The sequence below is a fragment of the Archocentrus centrarchus genome, chromosome 15 (assembly GCF_007364275.1).
Source record: "Archocentrus centrarchus isolate MPI-CPG fArcCen1 chromosome 15, fArcCen1, whole genome shotgun sequence".
Lineage (NCBI taxonomy): Eukaryota > Metazoa > Chordata > Actinopteri > Cichliformes > Cichlidae > Archocentrus > Archocentrus centrarchus.
Window position 1 is genome coordinate 20,392,854 of NC_044360.1, and position 17,305 is coordinate 20,410,158.

Consider the following 17,305-nt stretch of genomic DNA (forward strand, 5'->3'; position numbering starts at 1 on the left):
GTACAGAATTACCCCAGGTCCATAAAACTGTAACTTTCGCAATTGAAATGAAAAAGTTAATAAGTGGCTATTGATTGATGAGGGCAATGCATAAAAAAAGGACCAGTAAGGACCAAGGAACAAACTCCTAAAAGGATTGCTCGATAACATTTACTCCAATAATATTATTTTAAAAAATTGGGACTTGGGGTACAGAATTACCCCAGGAACGCATAATAGGGTTAAATGACTTTGAGTGTGGCTATGTTGTTGTCGTCAGACAGGGTGGTCTGAATATTTCAGAAACTGCTGATCTACTGGGATTGTCCCACAACACACATCTCTAGTGTTTACAGAGAATGAGCTGAAAAAGTTCTCTGGGTGAAAATGCCTTGTTGATGCTGGAGATCAGAGGAGAATGGGCAATCTTCCTTTAGCTGATAGGAAAGCAACAGTGACTCAAATAAGAAGTCATTACAACATAGGTATGCAGAAGACCATCTCTGAATGCACAACACTTCAAACCTTGAAGCAGATGGGCTGCAGTAGCAGAAGACTGCACTGGGTACTACTCCTGTCAGCTAAGAACAGGAAATTGAGGCTACAGTTCACACAGGCTCACTTAAATTGGACAACAGAAGATTGGAAAAATGTTGTCTGGTCTGACAACTCTCCATTTCTGCTGTAACATTCAGATGGCAGAGAGACCAAAAAACAAACAAAGAGACCAAATATCTGCTCTTTACAGTGAGAAGCCTGAGCCAAGGTGGAATCAAACCCAGACCTTCCAGGTGTTATTCTAGCTATGAGGCAGCACTGCTAACCACCACGCCACCGTGCCGCCTGTCACCAAGCTTGTCTGTTTAAACTGGTATAAACTAGATTTTTAGCGGGTGCAAAACCTGATGATATTGAGTTGTTTGAACTCAAACACAATTACAATAAGACAGACCATCAAAAAGTACAGTCTACTCAGAATTAATAAGTAATGTTCCAAAATGACAGAAGTTTTAAGTAATATAAACTCAGTTTATTTCAGTAGGAGCTGTTGATTGGACTTAAAAACACAATTACAATAGAAAAGGACATTAAATAGTTCAACTTACTCAGCATTAACAAGTAATGTTCACATACTAGGCAATTTTAAGTAATATGAACTTAATACTTTTAAGTCGAATCAAAATCTGGGTTTACAGTGTATGCCACAGAGGATTATGGCAGTCCTGAAGGCAAAATGAAGTCCAACCTGGTACTGCTGTCTGGTGAGTGTACAGTATGTTACAAACTAAAATTAGCAACATGTTTTAGCAACATGTTATTGAACACAACAATAAGAAAGAAGAAAATGTAACCAGGATGCAACAGTTTATTTATACTCAGCATACACATTAACAACAGCAATGTAGCCATGCCAAATGTAAATTTCACAAGATTTTATCCCCTACTATATATTATAATGCCTGACAGTTTGCTGTGGCTGAAGTAGAAAGGAGTAAATGTACAGGGCAAACAATGGAGATGGGTGTATCAGTATGAACAGTAGGAGCATCTGTGCGTCTGGCAGCCAAAGAGGTTGCACCCAGTTGATGTCATAGCTCTACGTGCTGATCTACTAAGTAGAGGTCACAGCCAATGATATAGAAGTACATGTACTGTTCCACATACTGAACAAACTAATCATTATGCTTGACCATTCAGAATGTGCAACAGATGTAACTGCTAATAATAATTGTTTTTGGCAAATTTGGCTATATTATGTTTAAGTGACTATATCATGCATCACAAAAATGTGGTTAAACAAGTTCAAACAAAGTACGGCTCTCCCTTTTAATAAGAAATGTGCTGGAAGCATAGGTGGGAAGTTTAACAAAGACGAATTATCTGAAATGGTTGTTTCTAGTGACAATTTAAAGCACTGAGGAAGAACACACAAGAGCACATTTTTATATAACTGTACCTGTTTTTCATTAAACTGAGAGCAAAAAAAGAAAAAAACTTTTAAATTCTTCTTTCCCAGTGAAATCCCAGTCATCGGGTTGGAACTGCATTAATAAAACCTGCATGGTCTTCGCAGCAGCCAGCTGTAATTATACAGTCTCGCTGAGGACGCTATGCACAGCAGCACCGGTGTCACGGGACAAAGAAGACCCACTGCTGGATTTAAACAGTCTGAGCTTCCCATCCTGGGTCCCAGTTAGCAGCTGTGGGAGAAAAAGAAAAAGCATGACATCACATTATGCTTTTATTCTTGCGGATGATTTTTTTTTTCTTTTTTCTGAAACTATGTCAGACATCACGCTCCTTTTTGTAACTCTGTTTAGAATACCAAGTTTCATAATGGCATCCCTAAAGAAAAAAGAGCACCACTGAGGTCAAAGACAACACCGTGTTCCCCACCGAAATTCTTGATTTTCCATACCTGCCATTTATCACCAAAAAAACCCACTGTGTTGCCAGGCCTTAACTCTGTTATATAACTTTGTTTATTCAAACAAAAGGATCAAGGGTCCTGCCAACAATTCTCACAGCGAGTCAAACGTTTACAGATTAATAAGGCACCCACACAACAAGGCAACAATAAACTAGCATTAATCCACACCCCGTAGGCAAACACAATATGTCTTTAACAACATGTGGACGCTGCACACAGACAAACACAAATACAATCAGTGCTTGGCTATAAGTTTTAGTGAGTAGTACACATTGAATCATGTGTCTCTACCAGCCAAGAGAGCAGATGAGGGTGAGGAAGCATTACCTCAGCACTCAATCAGAAGCAGCGGGAAACCCTCTATGTGGGCTTCGCAGTGAGGCTTATAGCACATTTTTATATGTGCAATTGTTCAAAATGAAGTATATAATATTACAGAAAAATAGTAATTCAAGATAGCTCACAAATAGCTGTTTTAAATTCTGTTTCATGCCACTTCAACTCAAGTGTACTTTTACTACCATTGAATCTTAAATGACTTCCCAAACCATAGATGGTGCATAGAATTTATAAAAAACATGGACCTGAACAGAAAGTGAACGCTCGGGTGCCTTAAACCTGCATTCTTTCTAATGGCCAACAGGGGGTGACTCCTCTGGCTTGAAAAAAATCTTGTTGTATAGGAATCAATGGTAAATGACACTTCTGCTCACTTGACCTTTGACCCTCAGTAAACACTTACCTGATATTACCTTATTATAAGTTTCAAGTCTTTCTGATCTTTCTGTTAATTTTACTAATTATGGTCTCCTTCAGAGTCTTGAAAAACAATAAAACAGGTAATGCTTTAGGACATATTGATAAAGAGCTAACATGTGAGAGTGAGGAGATCCACTCCTCACTTTCCATGCTACAAAAATCACTCAGTCAAAACACTCAGACTTCACTAACCAATGGGTGATGTCACAGTATGTCTTCTATATGAAATCTATGTAGGTAAGTGGGGGAAAAAAAAACCCCAACATCTTGCAAAATGGGAATGCTCCATCAGTCAGTGTTACCTATGGTGATTATTTAGATGTGAGGTGGCTGTAAAGACAGCATCTTTTTGAAGTATGCTAACAACAGGAATCTTGGCAAACAATGATTTGCCAAGTTGTGATAAAAAACACATTTGGTACAACAATGATCCAACATTTTTTCCCTGCACTAAAACAGTTTTATGCAGGAGAAATAATCTTTTACCAGCAAGCAGATGCCTGTGCTGGGAAAGGGAGTCACAATAGCTGAGGTCTGAGGATGACTCAAACATACTAAACTGGGGTGGATTCATTCTTCCTTTGAAGGGTGAAAGCTGCAGTTTCTCTCCTAGAGACACACAAAGGAATTCCTGGCAAGTGTGAATCCCAGAGATAAGCCAACATCTTCATAAAGGCAACCCATTAAGCACAAACACATTAACCTACGTTAATGTGTTTGGTTAATATATGGTTAATATACGTTCATGAGTCTGTGTGCACCATGACTTCCGGCTCAATGAGCTTAATCAACAACAGCCAGGCTGTCTGGGTCCTGCCCTAGGCAGCTAAAATGCCCCAAACCCAAGAGAGTTAGCTACGTTAGCAGCAACGTAAATGGTGTTTTTATAAAAATATCCAACACATTCCATCCCTGCAACCTTCAACCTTTATTCAACCTCAAACAAGCTCAAGTAATCAGGACTGAAGGTTTTATGTGACCTTTGAGATCAGATATTTTTGTAAAACAAACAAACAAACAAACAAAAAATGGACTTACTATAGAAATATAGAAAGGGGTCATTGTGGGTCATAGCAAGAGGCCCTGCTCAATGCCCTATTTCTAAGAAACACTGTTTTTCATTAAGTTTGAGTCCTGCTTAAAGATTTTAGACTTAAGGTTAACCTTACGCAGTCCTGTGATTACAATTTTTCACACACAAGTCACATATAAGCATATATGTTTTATACAAAATCTGACATTTAAAGACACAGGTCATGAGTGACCAACCATGTCTCAAATGTGAGCTGGATTTGTGAGTTTTGCTCATTTGTTTTTAGGTTTAGTTGAACAAAGTCCCAGTCCAAACTTTTTAGGAATTCTGAGTAAGATCAGAAAACCATTTGCATGGTCACACGTTACATAATTTATTGTTAGCAACTGGCTCAATACCATGGAAAAGAGACCACAAATCAGTAGTTCAAAGCAGGAATAAAAATGACGATTAAGAATGCAATGTGGACTAGATTTTCAATGGTGAGTCAAATACTGGCACTCTGGATGACAGAAAGTATATGTCTATAGAAACTGGTATAAAGAAAAGCTAAGGATTTGATAATATGCTAACAACGTTTCCCCTCCCAGAGGATGCCATTCATCAGCTGTAGAGCACAAATTTCACAAGCGCCAACATACCGAGATGTTCCGTAGTGAACGTGCTGAGAGGATAAGAAAGATCCACATGAAAGATGGGAAAAGGGCAGAGAGTCACCACGGTTACCTCAGTCATTTAGAGATTTTACATTGACATGGAATCAATAAAAGAAATACATAGTCTGTTGTACATGGTAATAAATAGGTGGTAACTTATTGATAAATTGACACCAAGAACTTTTTAGCCACAAGAACACAGACAGTCCCATCTGGGTGAATATAAGAAACTTACTGGTTTTATGTGCCTCCTTAAAATGTGTTTTAGGAAGATTACTTTGAAGAACTAAAATTACTGCCTCACCATTTACCAACCAGTGAAGTTGTAGCTCACTTCCATCTCTCTTTTGGTTCCTGAGTCACGGCAACGAATATTGGTCAGAACAGTGTGTTTGCAGATCATTAAAAAGGCACATTAAACTTAAAACTAAAAACTGCCTTAGTGTGATCTTGGAGGATCCTTAAAGATATCATGTTCACAAGAATGCGATGGACAACCAAAAACATTATGACCAGAGAATACGATGAAGAGTAGTAAATATGTATTAAGGCGATAACAGAACAAATTAATATTTCAGCGTGGCAGCATTAGAGTTCTAGCCTTGTTAAAATCTTAGGCCCAGTCAAAGGCCAAAATTAGTGCACTAGTGCACACAGGGGTAATCTTTAGAAGGGAGTTTAAATTTAAACATTTTTGGAAAAAAAAATACTTGTTTTACACATCTTTATTCTATAATTCTCCTTTTTTTAAAAAGTTAACATGATCAATGTGAAGCTTCAACATTTCTGGAAACACGTCTCATATCTGTATGATAAGAATGTAACTTGATCCAGCAGCTGATTAAAGTACCTTAGCAAAAAGAAATGGCAATGAGTGCGAAAAGCTAGCCTATAATCTGCCTATCAGCAACTTAATAAACACTAAGACAAGACAAAATTGTATGCTTAGAAGCAAATATCAATTTGATCTCTGTTCATAGTGTTCAATCATAGAACCCTAGACATGTTTCTTTAGCTCACATCGCTTATATATAACAAATTATGTACCATTAAATATTTTTAAATGCAAATCTGCATATCTGAGTAACTTGAATATATTAAAAATACACACGCACATACAACAAAAGTTTGTTTCTGATTGTAACCACTATTTTTTGGTTTAAATTTTGAGCATTTAGACAAGGGAAGGTCATCACTATTACCTAAGACCAAACTGAAGAAATTCTGTCTAGTGCATGTGAAAGGTTTTGATACTTAAAAATGTCTCTCGGGACTTTGAAACTTCCTGTTCATTGCAGTTCCAGCTGTGCTGAACGCAGGCCAGGCTGTCTCAGCTAAGTCTGTCTCACTGTAATGTGACATTCTGGAGCAGACAGCAGAGTCCACCTCTGTATTTATTCTTTGGCTGCTACAGTAAGTAGAGGTCATGTCTGGGGACAAGATCGATCGATCGATCTATCTATCGATCTATCTATCTATCTATCTATCTATCTATCTATCTATCTATCTATCTATCTATCTATCTATCTATCTATCTATCTATCTATCTATCTATCTATCTATCTATCTATCTATCTATCTATCTATCTATCTATCTATCTATCTATCATTACAAAATATGTCGTCATGTTGACATGTCACTAAGAAAAATATCTAATTACCCAATCACATGACAGCAACTCAATGCTGGTCAAGATGACCTGCTGAAGTTCAAACCGAGCATCAGAGTGGGGAAAAAGGGTGATTCAAGTGACTTTGAATGTGTCATGGTTGTTGGTGCCAGAAACTGCTGATCTATTGAAATTTTTCCCACACAACCATCTCTAGGGTTTAAAGAGAATGGTCTGAAAATGAGAAAATATCCAGTGACCAGAAGAGCATCTCTGAACCCACTACATGTCAAACATTGAAGCAGATGGGCTACAGCAGCAGAAGACCACACCAGGTGCTACTTCTGTCAGCTAGGAACAGGAAATTGAGGATTCAATTCAAGTCTCAATTTCTGCTGCAACATTAAAGGATGGATCCATCCCGCCTTGTATCAACAGTTCAGACTAAAGATGGTGTAATAGTGTTGAGCATTGTTGCAGTGCCACAGTATTCCTGCTGACTGTGTGCATTCCTTTATGTTCACAGTATACCCATCTTCTGATGGCTGCTTCCAGCAGGGTAACACACCATATCACAAAGCTACTGTAAAAGAATCTCAGACTTAATCCAACAGAGTACCTTTAGGATATGGTGAAATAGGAGAGTCGCGTCATGGACGTGAAGCCGGCAAATCTGCAGCAACTGTGTGATGGCTGATGAGTGTATAATTTACATGAAACAAAGTATTGCTTTGACATCATTAGTATTTGCGAAACTACTACATCTGTGACACCAGGATCACTGATATATTACCTCATGTGGTACTGTGAGGTAAAATAGGCAGTGACAAGCAATTTTTTTATTAGTTTTTACTATGAGACAACCTGCAAATGATTGTAAAATAATTACATAATAATATATCAATGTCAGAAAGTGCATCCTAGTTTCACTGGAGTCTTCAAATGTGTTACTTCTTCCAACCAGCAGTTGCAACCATGAAGATATAAAATTGAATTGCTATTCATTACAGCTCTAATTGTGCTGATTGTACTGTGCTGCATCCTGAGAAAAACTCCAGGGATCCTTTTATATCCTAGTCCATCCCTGCTGTGTGAGCAACATCTGCCAAATGACAAATTTGATGATTAAAAATGATAGAGTAAAAAGGTCTAGCGGGACAACAGCTGTATTTTTTTTTATTTATTTTTTGCCCGCCTGCAAAGAGTAAAGATAATAGAAGCTGACATATGGAGACAAGAAAAGCACTTAGCATGAAAAGTCACAGATATGATTCACTCTTTGTTCATCTTAGTTTGGACAATAGTACATGTTAAACTTTTACAGACAATTGATTGTGTCAGCAAGTGGTCACGGTCCCGCACTACCTCCAACACATGAGGTGCAAATGAGAACCAAAGTACTTCAGAGTTCAGAAACATCTCACTTAGTCCAAAGACTGTAACAGAAGATAATAGGTTATAACAAAAAAAAAAAAAACAGATGTATGATTCAGAAACTGACCAGGCATGTAACGGGGTGGTTCAGTATCTTGCTTAAAGATACAGTGGTGTGAAATAGTATTTGCCCACTTGCTGATTTCTTAGTTTTTTGCATATTTTTTACACTTCAATGTTTCACACCATCAAACAGATTTTAATATTAGACAAAGATAACTCGAGTAAATACAAAATGCAGTTTTTAAATAATTTCATTCATCATGGGGAAAAAAAGCTATCCAAACCTACCTGCCCCTGTGTGAAAAAGCAATCTCCCCCTAAACCTAACAACTGGTTGTGTCACCCTTGGCAGCATTTGTGATAACTGACACTGAGTTTTTCACATGGCTGTGGAGGAATTTTGGTGGAGGAAAAATGCAGTTCTTTAGATGTTATTCTGAGTTCTTTTCTGATCATCAACGATGAGTCGTTGATGGAGTCCTGAAGCCTTAGAAGTGGCTTTGTAACCCTTTCCAGACTGATACAGTAGATCTGTTCCTTAGTTTCTTTGGATCGTCGCATGATGTGTTTGAGATCTTTTAGCCTATTAGTTTCCATTTAAGGGATTTCTTGATCCAACAAGTCTGGCAGTAATCAAGCCAAGGTGTGACTAGTAAAATTGAACTGAGCTTTCCAAAAAATGTGGTTAATCACAGTTTCACAATTCAACAACTTTTTTCACATAGGGCCAGGTAGGTTTGGATAGCCTTTTCCCCTAATAATTAAATGTAAATATATAAATAAATGATCATTTAAAAACTGCATTTTGTATTTACTCAGGTTTTCTTTGTCTAATATTTGATGATCATTGAAACATTTAAGCGTGACAAATATGCAAAAAAAAAAAAAAAAGAAGAAAACAGGAAGGGGGAAAATATTTTTTCACAGCACTGTACTTTCATAGGAAAACTGCTGTCATTAAAATGAAAATTGTATGTCTACAAAAACAAGTTTATCTATTATACATAGCTTATTCTCCCAACCTTTGGAAGGAAAAGAAATACAATTAAGAGAACAGAACTGGGTGCAGGCTCTCATATACTGTATATTCAGTGCTCAACCAACAAATCACTGATGAGGCATCCCCTCATCAGTGTGGGGCAAAAAGCAACACAAACAAAAACATTTTAAGCTTTAGTTAGCTTCAGTTTACTTGATAAATTACTCACTGAGGCTTAAATAAAAGGGCTTTAATTTAAAAATCCAATCAGTCAGAATGAAGAGTTACATTTTCATAATGAAAGTAACAATAGGTCCAACAGTATTTTGTATTTTGGTCTTTTAGAAGACCTCATCTTCACCAATAAGATTCACCATCTGCACCATCTTTTGTAGTGACCTGGTGATAGCAGAGCTGTCAGCAGGTCAGGATGACACAGTACATAAAATATGAGTAATCCAAACAGTGTGCAGCATCACAAAATCTGTGCTCATTGTCTGACCCAGTGACCTGTTTTTTTTTTTACTATTGATTCACTTCTGGCTACAGCATTTGCCAACCCAAAGCTTTTAAATTCAAAAATCAGTGGCAAAAGTACCTGTGACTGCCTTGTTTAAAGGCACTGCAGGACTTTGTAACCTCAAAAAAACAAAAAAAAAACAAAGGGAACATCCTTCATCACTCTATCACAGGCAAGGAACAACAAGAACACCCCTGTTGCAAGTGAAAATACTTCTGCTCTAACTTTTACGGTAGCACATTAAGTTCCAACACAGGGAAGCTTGCAAACAAATTTACAGTGGCATGCAATGTGAAATCCCACAAGAGTTTACAAGACAGCAATGTGAAGTGACAATAAAAGCTAGAACCCCTAATTACAGACTAAAGTACAGGAATAAACCTAAGGGAATAAACCCTAGAGGTGGATCTGTCTGCTTGATGCTCTTTTAAGTATTCAGGTGGAAACCATGAGTGATAAATGAGCGGAAAATATGCATTGCATTATCTGTCTGTGTCTCACATCAGAAGTTTCTCACAGCGGTAAATATGGAGAACATCTGGCCCTCAAATGTGGCTCAACAGCAAGGTGAACACAGGTTAGGGACATTTTTTGCCAGCATTTTTTTCTTAGGGGAAAGCACGGTCGCAGGAAATGCAGCAATATTACTATTAGATCACATGGCCTTGGCCTCAGTTAACTTTAAAACTAAACAGCCTTTGCTCAGGGCTTCTTGAACTTAAAATCACTTTTGACATATCCCTTCTGGCCTTCAAAAACTAAACTAAAGATAGGTAAGCATGCAGCTACAGCCAGGCACATAAATCGAGATAAACTGAGTAAACTTTGTAGTGGCAGCTGAACAGATACTTCTGAAGGATTCAAATAAACCATCTGCTTTAAAAGGAAGCAAACAAGCTTTGCTAATAAGAGCATCTGGCAAAATTATGAAAAAAGGGAGTTAGTGAACCCCGGGTGAGAAACTGAAGAAAAATGAAGGAACTGTTCCTACCAGCAAGAAAAGGAATAAGAGCGCTGTGAATGGAATTATAATATTTACTGAGCTTGCCCGTCAACAGATTCATCTCCAGTGACGACTGAGCAAAACTGCCTCCCTAAACTGGTGTTGTCAAACCACCCTGAAATAAATTTGAGAACAGCGTCCAAAACTGTGATCTGTGGTGGACAAGTGCAACTGCCCCCAGCTGTGTGCTAACCACATTCAGATAATTGGTTGACAAAGTGCAGAGAACAATTTACCAGTAAACTAAACTTGTGACGTCTGCTAAAATTCAACAAAACAGGCAAAAATGACTCGACTCATCCGCAAGACTCGGATGAATTACCTAAGTAAACACTTGGAGGCCAGTACATCTTAACATTAACATAATTCTTATATCAACTTTCAACCTAGTTTGACTCAGAAATTCTTATGTGGACAGCCTGATTCTGTATTCTGTATGTGATGGCCTGTACATGTTCATCATTAATTCATCATACACATTTACACTGACAAGATTAAACCACTCTTTTAATCTACAACCTGACACCTGTGGTGAAAAGTAAAATAAAGGTTCAGTCTATCACTTCAACATGTCTTTATTTTTTTAACATTTCTGTTTTGTCCCATCAAGTAAAACAAAATGTACAGAAGTACTAATGTTGAGCAAGCACACGCTGACTGATGAAGTGTGTCTTCAAACTCTGCAGATCGCTGTACTTCAGCCAGATAATGGCAATGAACCAAGCTTTCCACTTTCAAGCTCGGAAATCTGAATGTATCATTGTGCTCCAAAGTTTCGCTGAATTAAGTTACAAAAGTGGACATCCAGATTTAAAACATGTGCCTTGAGTCGACAACGCAGTCAACAAATCAGCAGGGATGTTCAGCAGAGGCTGTGAATTTTCAAGTCTTCTTGCTTTTAATGGTTTCAAAGGAAAAGTGCTGCTTTTCTAGAACTGCACCAGAGGTTTTGTTAGACACTGAAAGAATGCTGGTGTTAAGCAGCACTGACATGGCAATTCAAAGTAAACACATATCTTTTCTGTTTTTCTTTGGTGTGACTCCCCACATTCCATGAATTGTTTTCTTCTAGACTGATAGGCCAGGCAAAAAAAACAAAAAAAAAAAAGCAAAAAAACAAACAGTTTTAAATTATTTATGTGGATAACCTTTAGCAATTCATAGATCACAGCACCAAGCCCTGCAATAGATTGGTGACCTGTCCAGGGTGTACCCCGCCTCTCGCCTTATGACAGCTGGGATAGGCTCCAGCCCAACCGTGACCCTGAACTGGATCAGCAGAAGAAAATGGATGGATAGATGGATGGATGGATCACAGCACAAACCAAACTCTTTGAAGAATTTCATAATTGAAAGCAGCTTTGAGTCACAGGTGAGTGCAAATATCTGACCACAGCGTAAACCAGAGATTTTCTATCACTGAGACATTTTGAAAACACTGTGGGTGACGTACCTTAGCATTAAATGATTCGCACTCAGCGTTCAGTGTCTGTGATCTGAAGCTTCCTGCATGCATATGCACCTGTGCTCTGGCTCAAAGGACTGCATTCTGCAGGCTTTTATTCCAGTGAAACAAGTGCTTGCAGGATCAGGAAGTCGTACATTCTGAGTTTTGCTGACGTCTGATCACTTCACTGGGAGAAATTTTCTCCAGCGATAAAAGAGGCTAAAGTGGCATTAGCAGTCTCTAGTGTGGCACTAGAACCCCGGATTCAGCATTTAAAACAGACATGAAAATTTGGCTGTCAAAAGCGAAGATGCAAAACCAAATGACAAATGCTCCTGTAGATTGTGTACAAGAAATCAAACCAAAGTCTTGCTCCACCCCTCATTTCTTTAGCCAAACTGTCTTGTCATCTTTTAAAGTGATCTTGACCAATAGTTCCTGAAGTTCTTTCAAAATTATTCTTGGCTGCTTTTTTGTTTTGTTCATGAATATATGTTTTATTTACACATAACAGACAACTTAGCAAAGAATTAATTATACATTGTATCTTTGGGCACTTTTTTTTTTTTTTTTTTTTTTTTAACCAGCAGCCTGTTGCAAAAACACACATTTTTTCTCATTTCTTTAATTGAATCTATGAAAAATATCAAAGGTAACACAGTTTGACAGGCATAAAATATTTTTGTAATTTTGCACCAACAAGGTGATTCCCAAAGAGCTTAGTCAAGTTTAGCCAAAAACTTGGCATGTGTCAGCACGGTGTGCAGTGTGCCCTTAAAAATTTGGGGAAACTGGACAAGTGGAGGACAAAAGAAGAGCTAAAAAAGACAAGAAAAAAAATATCAACAGCAAATGAATATTATCTGAAAGTCCTGTTCTTGAGAAACATGAATAATCCAGCAAAGACCTGACACAGGACCTAAGAGATGCATCTGGAACTTCAGTTGATCCATCTACCGTTTGCCAAAAACTCATCAGTTGGTCTCAGTGGAAGGGTGGCTGTCAAGAAGCCATTCTTAAGGAAGGGAAACAGGGAGAAAAGGCTGAGGTATGCCAGATTACACAAGAACTGGACTGAAAATCAGTGGCAACAGGTTTGATGGAGTGATGAATCCAATTTTTATTTTGGAGGGGGGGGGGGGGTCTTTTTTAGCCTTATTTGTGATAGGACATGGAGAAAAGATAGGAAAGCTGGGAGAAAGACCAGGGAAAGAAACAGTAAGTGGCCCTGGGACAGATTTGAAACCAGGACTCTGCATTAGCCTCGCAGCAAATAGTTTGCTTACTCAACTCAGTGAGCTAAACCAGCACCTCATGCAACCAAATTTCAAATTTTTTGCTTCAAATTGTTGTCAGTATGCATGGAGGAGGTCTAGAGGGAGGTACAGTCATCTGTAAGACACAGGAGGCTCTGTCACGATTTGGGGCAGCATTTCAGCCAGTGGTGTTGGGGAAGGGGGATCTTGTCAAAACTGATGGAAATGTGAACGCAGAAACATACGGTCAGATTTTGATCCCCTATGCAATCTGGAAAGTGCCTAATTAGCAACAGTTTTATTTTTCAGCATGACAGTTATCCCAAACACACTGCTAATGCAGTAAAACACACCTGGATAGAAAAACCCACAATGGAACACCATCAGTCATGGATTGGCCTCCCCAGAGCCCCAACCTCAACATTACTGAAGTAGTGTGGGGATCATCTTGACAGAGAACAGAACAAAAGGCAGCAACATCCAAAGAAGAGCTTTGAAAGTCCTTCAAGAAGCCTGGAGAACTATTCCTCAAGACTACTTAAAGAAATGACAAGAAAGCTGCCTCAGAGAGTTCAGGCTGTGTTGAAGAATAAAGGTGTTCACAGCAAATATGGAAACTCTCTTGTTGCCTTGCATGTTTTCACGTTTCAATAAATTGCTACACCTATTTCCTATTTTCCTAGCAAAATGTAAAGACATAAGGGGTAAGACTTTTGTACAGTACTGTAGATATTAAACTATGGACTGCATGGGTACATAACGCTACCTTGCTCACTAAGCTAAAAATTAAAGTATTTGTCACTGACCCTGAACTTTGGGGTGTTCTTAATAAGTCATTCTATGACTAACCAGAAGAGATCATTCCTTTTCCTTTCAATTTTATTTAAATAACTGTCTATGCAAAATTTATGAACATTTTACATCAACTGCCACCAAACTGTCAGAGTGCACATGCTGTATAATCAGAGGTGGAGTGAATAGCAAGGAAAGATTCTTACCTGTGGTGTAGCAGGGTTGAAAGCCACATTAAGAACAGTGTCTGAGTGTTTTGGTAATTTGTGGAGGTAGCTGCTGCTACGGATGTCATACACATAGGCCTGAAATTAAGGACACAATCAATAAAGTTGAGTATGTACTACAGTTCAAGGTCTGACTGAACAAGAAGCCGATAGAGAGAAACAGGCAGACCAAAAATGATGCACACCATTCGTTTTGCTTCAATTTTGACTTTTTTGTACTTCCACACACAAAGCACATGTAATATACATGCAGACAAAAAATATATATAGCCATCATTGATTGTTAGAGGTAAATGTATTCATTATGAATTTTTTTTTAAACAACAGTATTTGATTTCAGTTTTGGAGTTTGTCCAGAAATTGGCTATGGTGAAATTTTTTTGATCATCAGTTATGAGACATGTAGCAGACACTAAAAAGATCATCTACTATCTGGGGCCAAAGTCAGCCATCCTCTGTGCTGGACTAATCTTAAATGAACTGCAGATAAGTTAAAAAAAATTACATAAAAGTGAATAACTTTTGTTATAAATATTGATAAACTGTGATGAACAAGGCCGTTTTAGACAGCTGATTGTTGGATATTGATGTCCAGCTCAGAAAACTGAGAGTTTAAAACATCAGAACATAAAACAAAAAGCCCTGCTGTAAGCTTGTTGCACAAAGAACTCAAAATATAAGAAAGGACTCAAATGCTCAAGTGAGCATTTCAAAATTAAGCTGTCATTACGGATTACAATGAAGCTTCACAGATACTGTGTGTTACTGGTGTATTTTGCCTTTTGGTAGTTAGGCCTTGTTAATCACCCCTGTGGGAGTTGTGGATTTCACACTTAGTCTGGAGTGAAAAAAAAAAAAAGGGGCATTTGCATACTGTGTGTCTTGGCCTCTTTGATTTGAGACCTAGAACAGAAAGATATATATATATATATATATATATATATATATATATATATATATATATATATATATATATATAAAATCAGTAAGGTTTTGTTTTAGAAAAACGTATTAACCTCAGTGCCACAAAGACAGATAAAACAGATGTGGGGATGTCTGCTACAAGATGAAGACTCATCAAATTCCTGCAGCTGTTTTGTATTATGTTTCCTTGAAAAAAAAAAAAAAAACTTCAATTTAATACTGTCAAAAGAGTGACTCCTGTCTAAGGCTTATGAAATGTGTGATGCCTGAAAGGGAATTAGATACATGGAAGAGAAAAGTTCTTTTGGGAATGCTTTAATATCACATAGATCGCCTGATCTATCAGTTTATGTCAACAGTAACTGAAGAGGAATGGAAAGCAGGGTCGGCAGAGTGTGCGATATATCATCAAGTATATATTCTGATTAACAAATTAATAATCAATTCCCAGTTTAATGATGAGGGGGGGAAATAAAGTGAGCAAAAATAATACATATTTCAGCTGTACATATAACAGCTTAATGTCAACCATTCTGAAATGATATTCCACTTCGATTACTTTTGGGAGAAGTTTTTTGGAAAATATGTAATATGATCTAGGGAGTCTTTTTTAGACTATTCGGGTTTCTTTTTTTTTTTTTTTTTTTTTTTTTTTCCATGATTGCTTTTTGATATATTAAGACAAGTACAAATGTGTCTGGCTCATATAAGTCTCAAGACAGCTACAAATAAATACGATGTAGCGCACTACCGTATACTCTCCCAGTTTCCAAGAAACGCTGGAAATGACCGATCTCAACAGAGATGCTCTCAAAAGTCTGTGCTGTGCTGAGTCCCCATAATTAATAAGAACCAGCAGCCTGCATATATTATTCCACTGCTTTCAACAAGCACATATACCAGAAGAACAGAGAGATGGATAAGGAAAAGGGAGGCTGTCTTCCGAAAACGTCTTGAAAGTAAGGCACGGTCTGGAAAAGCAATTAAACAGTTGTGCTTCGACATGAATGTTGACTTCTTTGGAAAAAGGCTTGAATCCAAATAAAAATCTCTGAGTCAAGCACAAACAGTCCTCTCCTTAAATGGAGGTAAAACTGATAAAGATAGGATTCTGTTTTGCTGCTGTTTTTCAGCTTCCTAAGGTCACCCATGCTGTAGTTTTAACATGGGTGGCAAAGTTTATTAGCCAAACATTACGAGGTAGAGAATTCCAAAACTGGGGTGCCACATGGCATCCATGCTGGCAAGTTTGAAACTGAAATATCTATAGGAAGGAGGATCATGGGGAGTGGGCAGTGAGGAGATATGGAGTTTTGGGACATATGAGAAGGTTAGATCATGAAGGGCTCTGAATGGATTTTTAAAGCCATTCTGTAGGTCTTAGTGAGTTAGTGAAGCTAGATGAGTAGCAGCAGTATATGGTCAGTGGATTTAGAATGAATCTTGTTGAAGCCATTAAAATTTGCCACACCAAGACCATAACTTCTCTGACTTAATAAAACTGAACACTTTACAAACAAATAAAATGTTTTACATTGCAGCTTCCTTGGGCCTGTTTACTCCATCATGCTCAAAGCAGCAGACATACTTTTAAAGTTATTATTTTTTTTGTGCAGAAATGAATTTTAACCATTTGGCTCTATAGTGCACAAGTTACATGCCTGTTATGTCACCCTTTTTAATAGCAGTTTGCTGATGATACAAAACAGTGGGGGATGACCTGTAGTGTAGTCTAAATTTCCATTTCTACCAACTCCAAAAGCCTTTCCATATAACTGTGCCATGGACATTTCAGCATTTACGATCATGCAACATGTGTGGGACCAAATACTTAAACACTGAAAGAACTGCATTTGATCAGTGTGTCCAACGATATGAGAAAGCCAACTATGCTTTTAAGCAAGTTCTGTATAACCTATTTAGATTTTCATCAATAAATAAATAAATCAAAAAATGTCTGACAAGAGGAGAAACAGCCAGGCTACCTTATAATATTTTAATCCCTTCAGTGTACAAGATTATAATCTGTTTGTTACATATAGAGGTGGCTTTGATGGACCCAACTGTGAGACTACTTACGCAGTTATCCTCAGAGCCTGTAGCAATGAACCGGCCGCATGGCGAGATGGCTGAAGAGCAGGGCTGGCAACGATTTACATGGTTCTCATAGCGCCGTACACACCTGGTGAGGAGAACCACTCAGTGGTGAGAAAACACTGGCATTAACAACGTTAACAAACTTAAATCAACTT

The 17,305-nt window shown here is 37.9% G+C and overlaps 1 protein-coding gene across 4 annotated transcripts in view; it reads right to left on the minus strand.

Annotated features, from left to right (window-relative positions):
- Positions 1 to 1,337: 1,337 nt before the first annotated feature.
- Positions 1,338 to 17,305, minus strand: part of wdr27 (WD repeat domain 27) — a 43,248-nt gene continuing 27,280 nt past the window's right edge. Inside the window, exons 22-24 of one of the 4 annotated variants that reach the window (XM_030748283.1) lie at positions 17,133 to 17,235; positions 14,109 to 14,207; positions 1,338 to 2,180 (exon numbers count right to left, since the gene is read on the minus strand). In XM_030748283.1, the coding sequence (XP_030604143.1) occupies positions 2,067 to 2,180; positions 14,109 to 14,207; positions 17,133 to 17,235 (316 nt within the window). In that variant the 3' untranslated portion in view covers positions 1,338 to 2,066. Of the gene's footprint in view, positions 2,181 to 14,108; positions 14,208 to 17,132; positions 17,236 to 17,305 lie in introns of those variants that run through there. The other 3 variants (XM_030748284.1, XR_004021105.1, XR_004021104.1) reach the window with 3 other exon arrangements.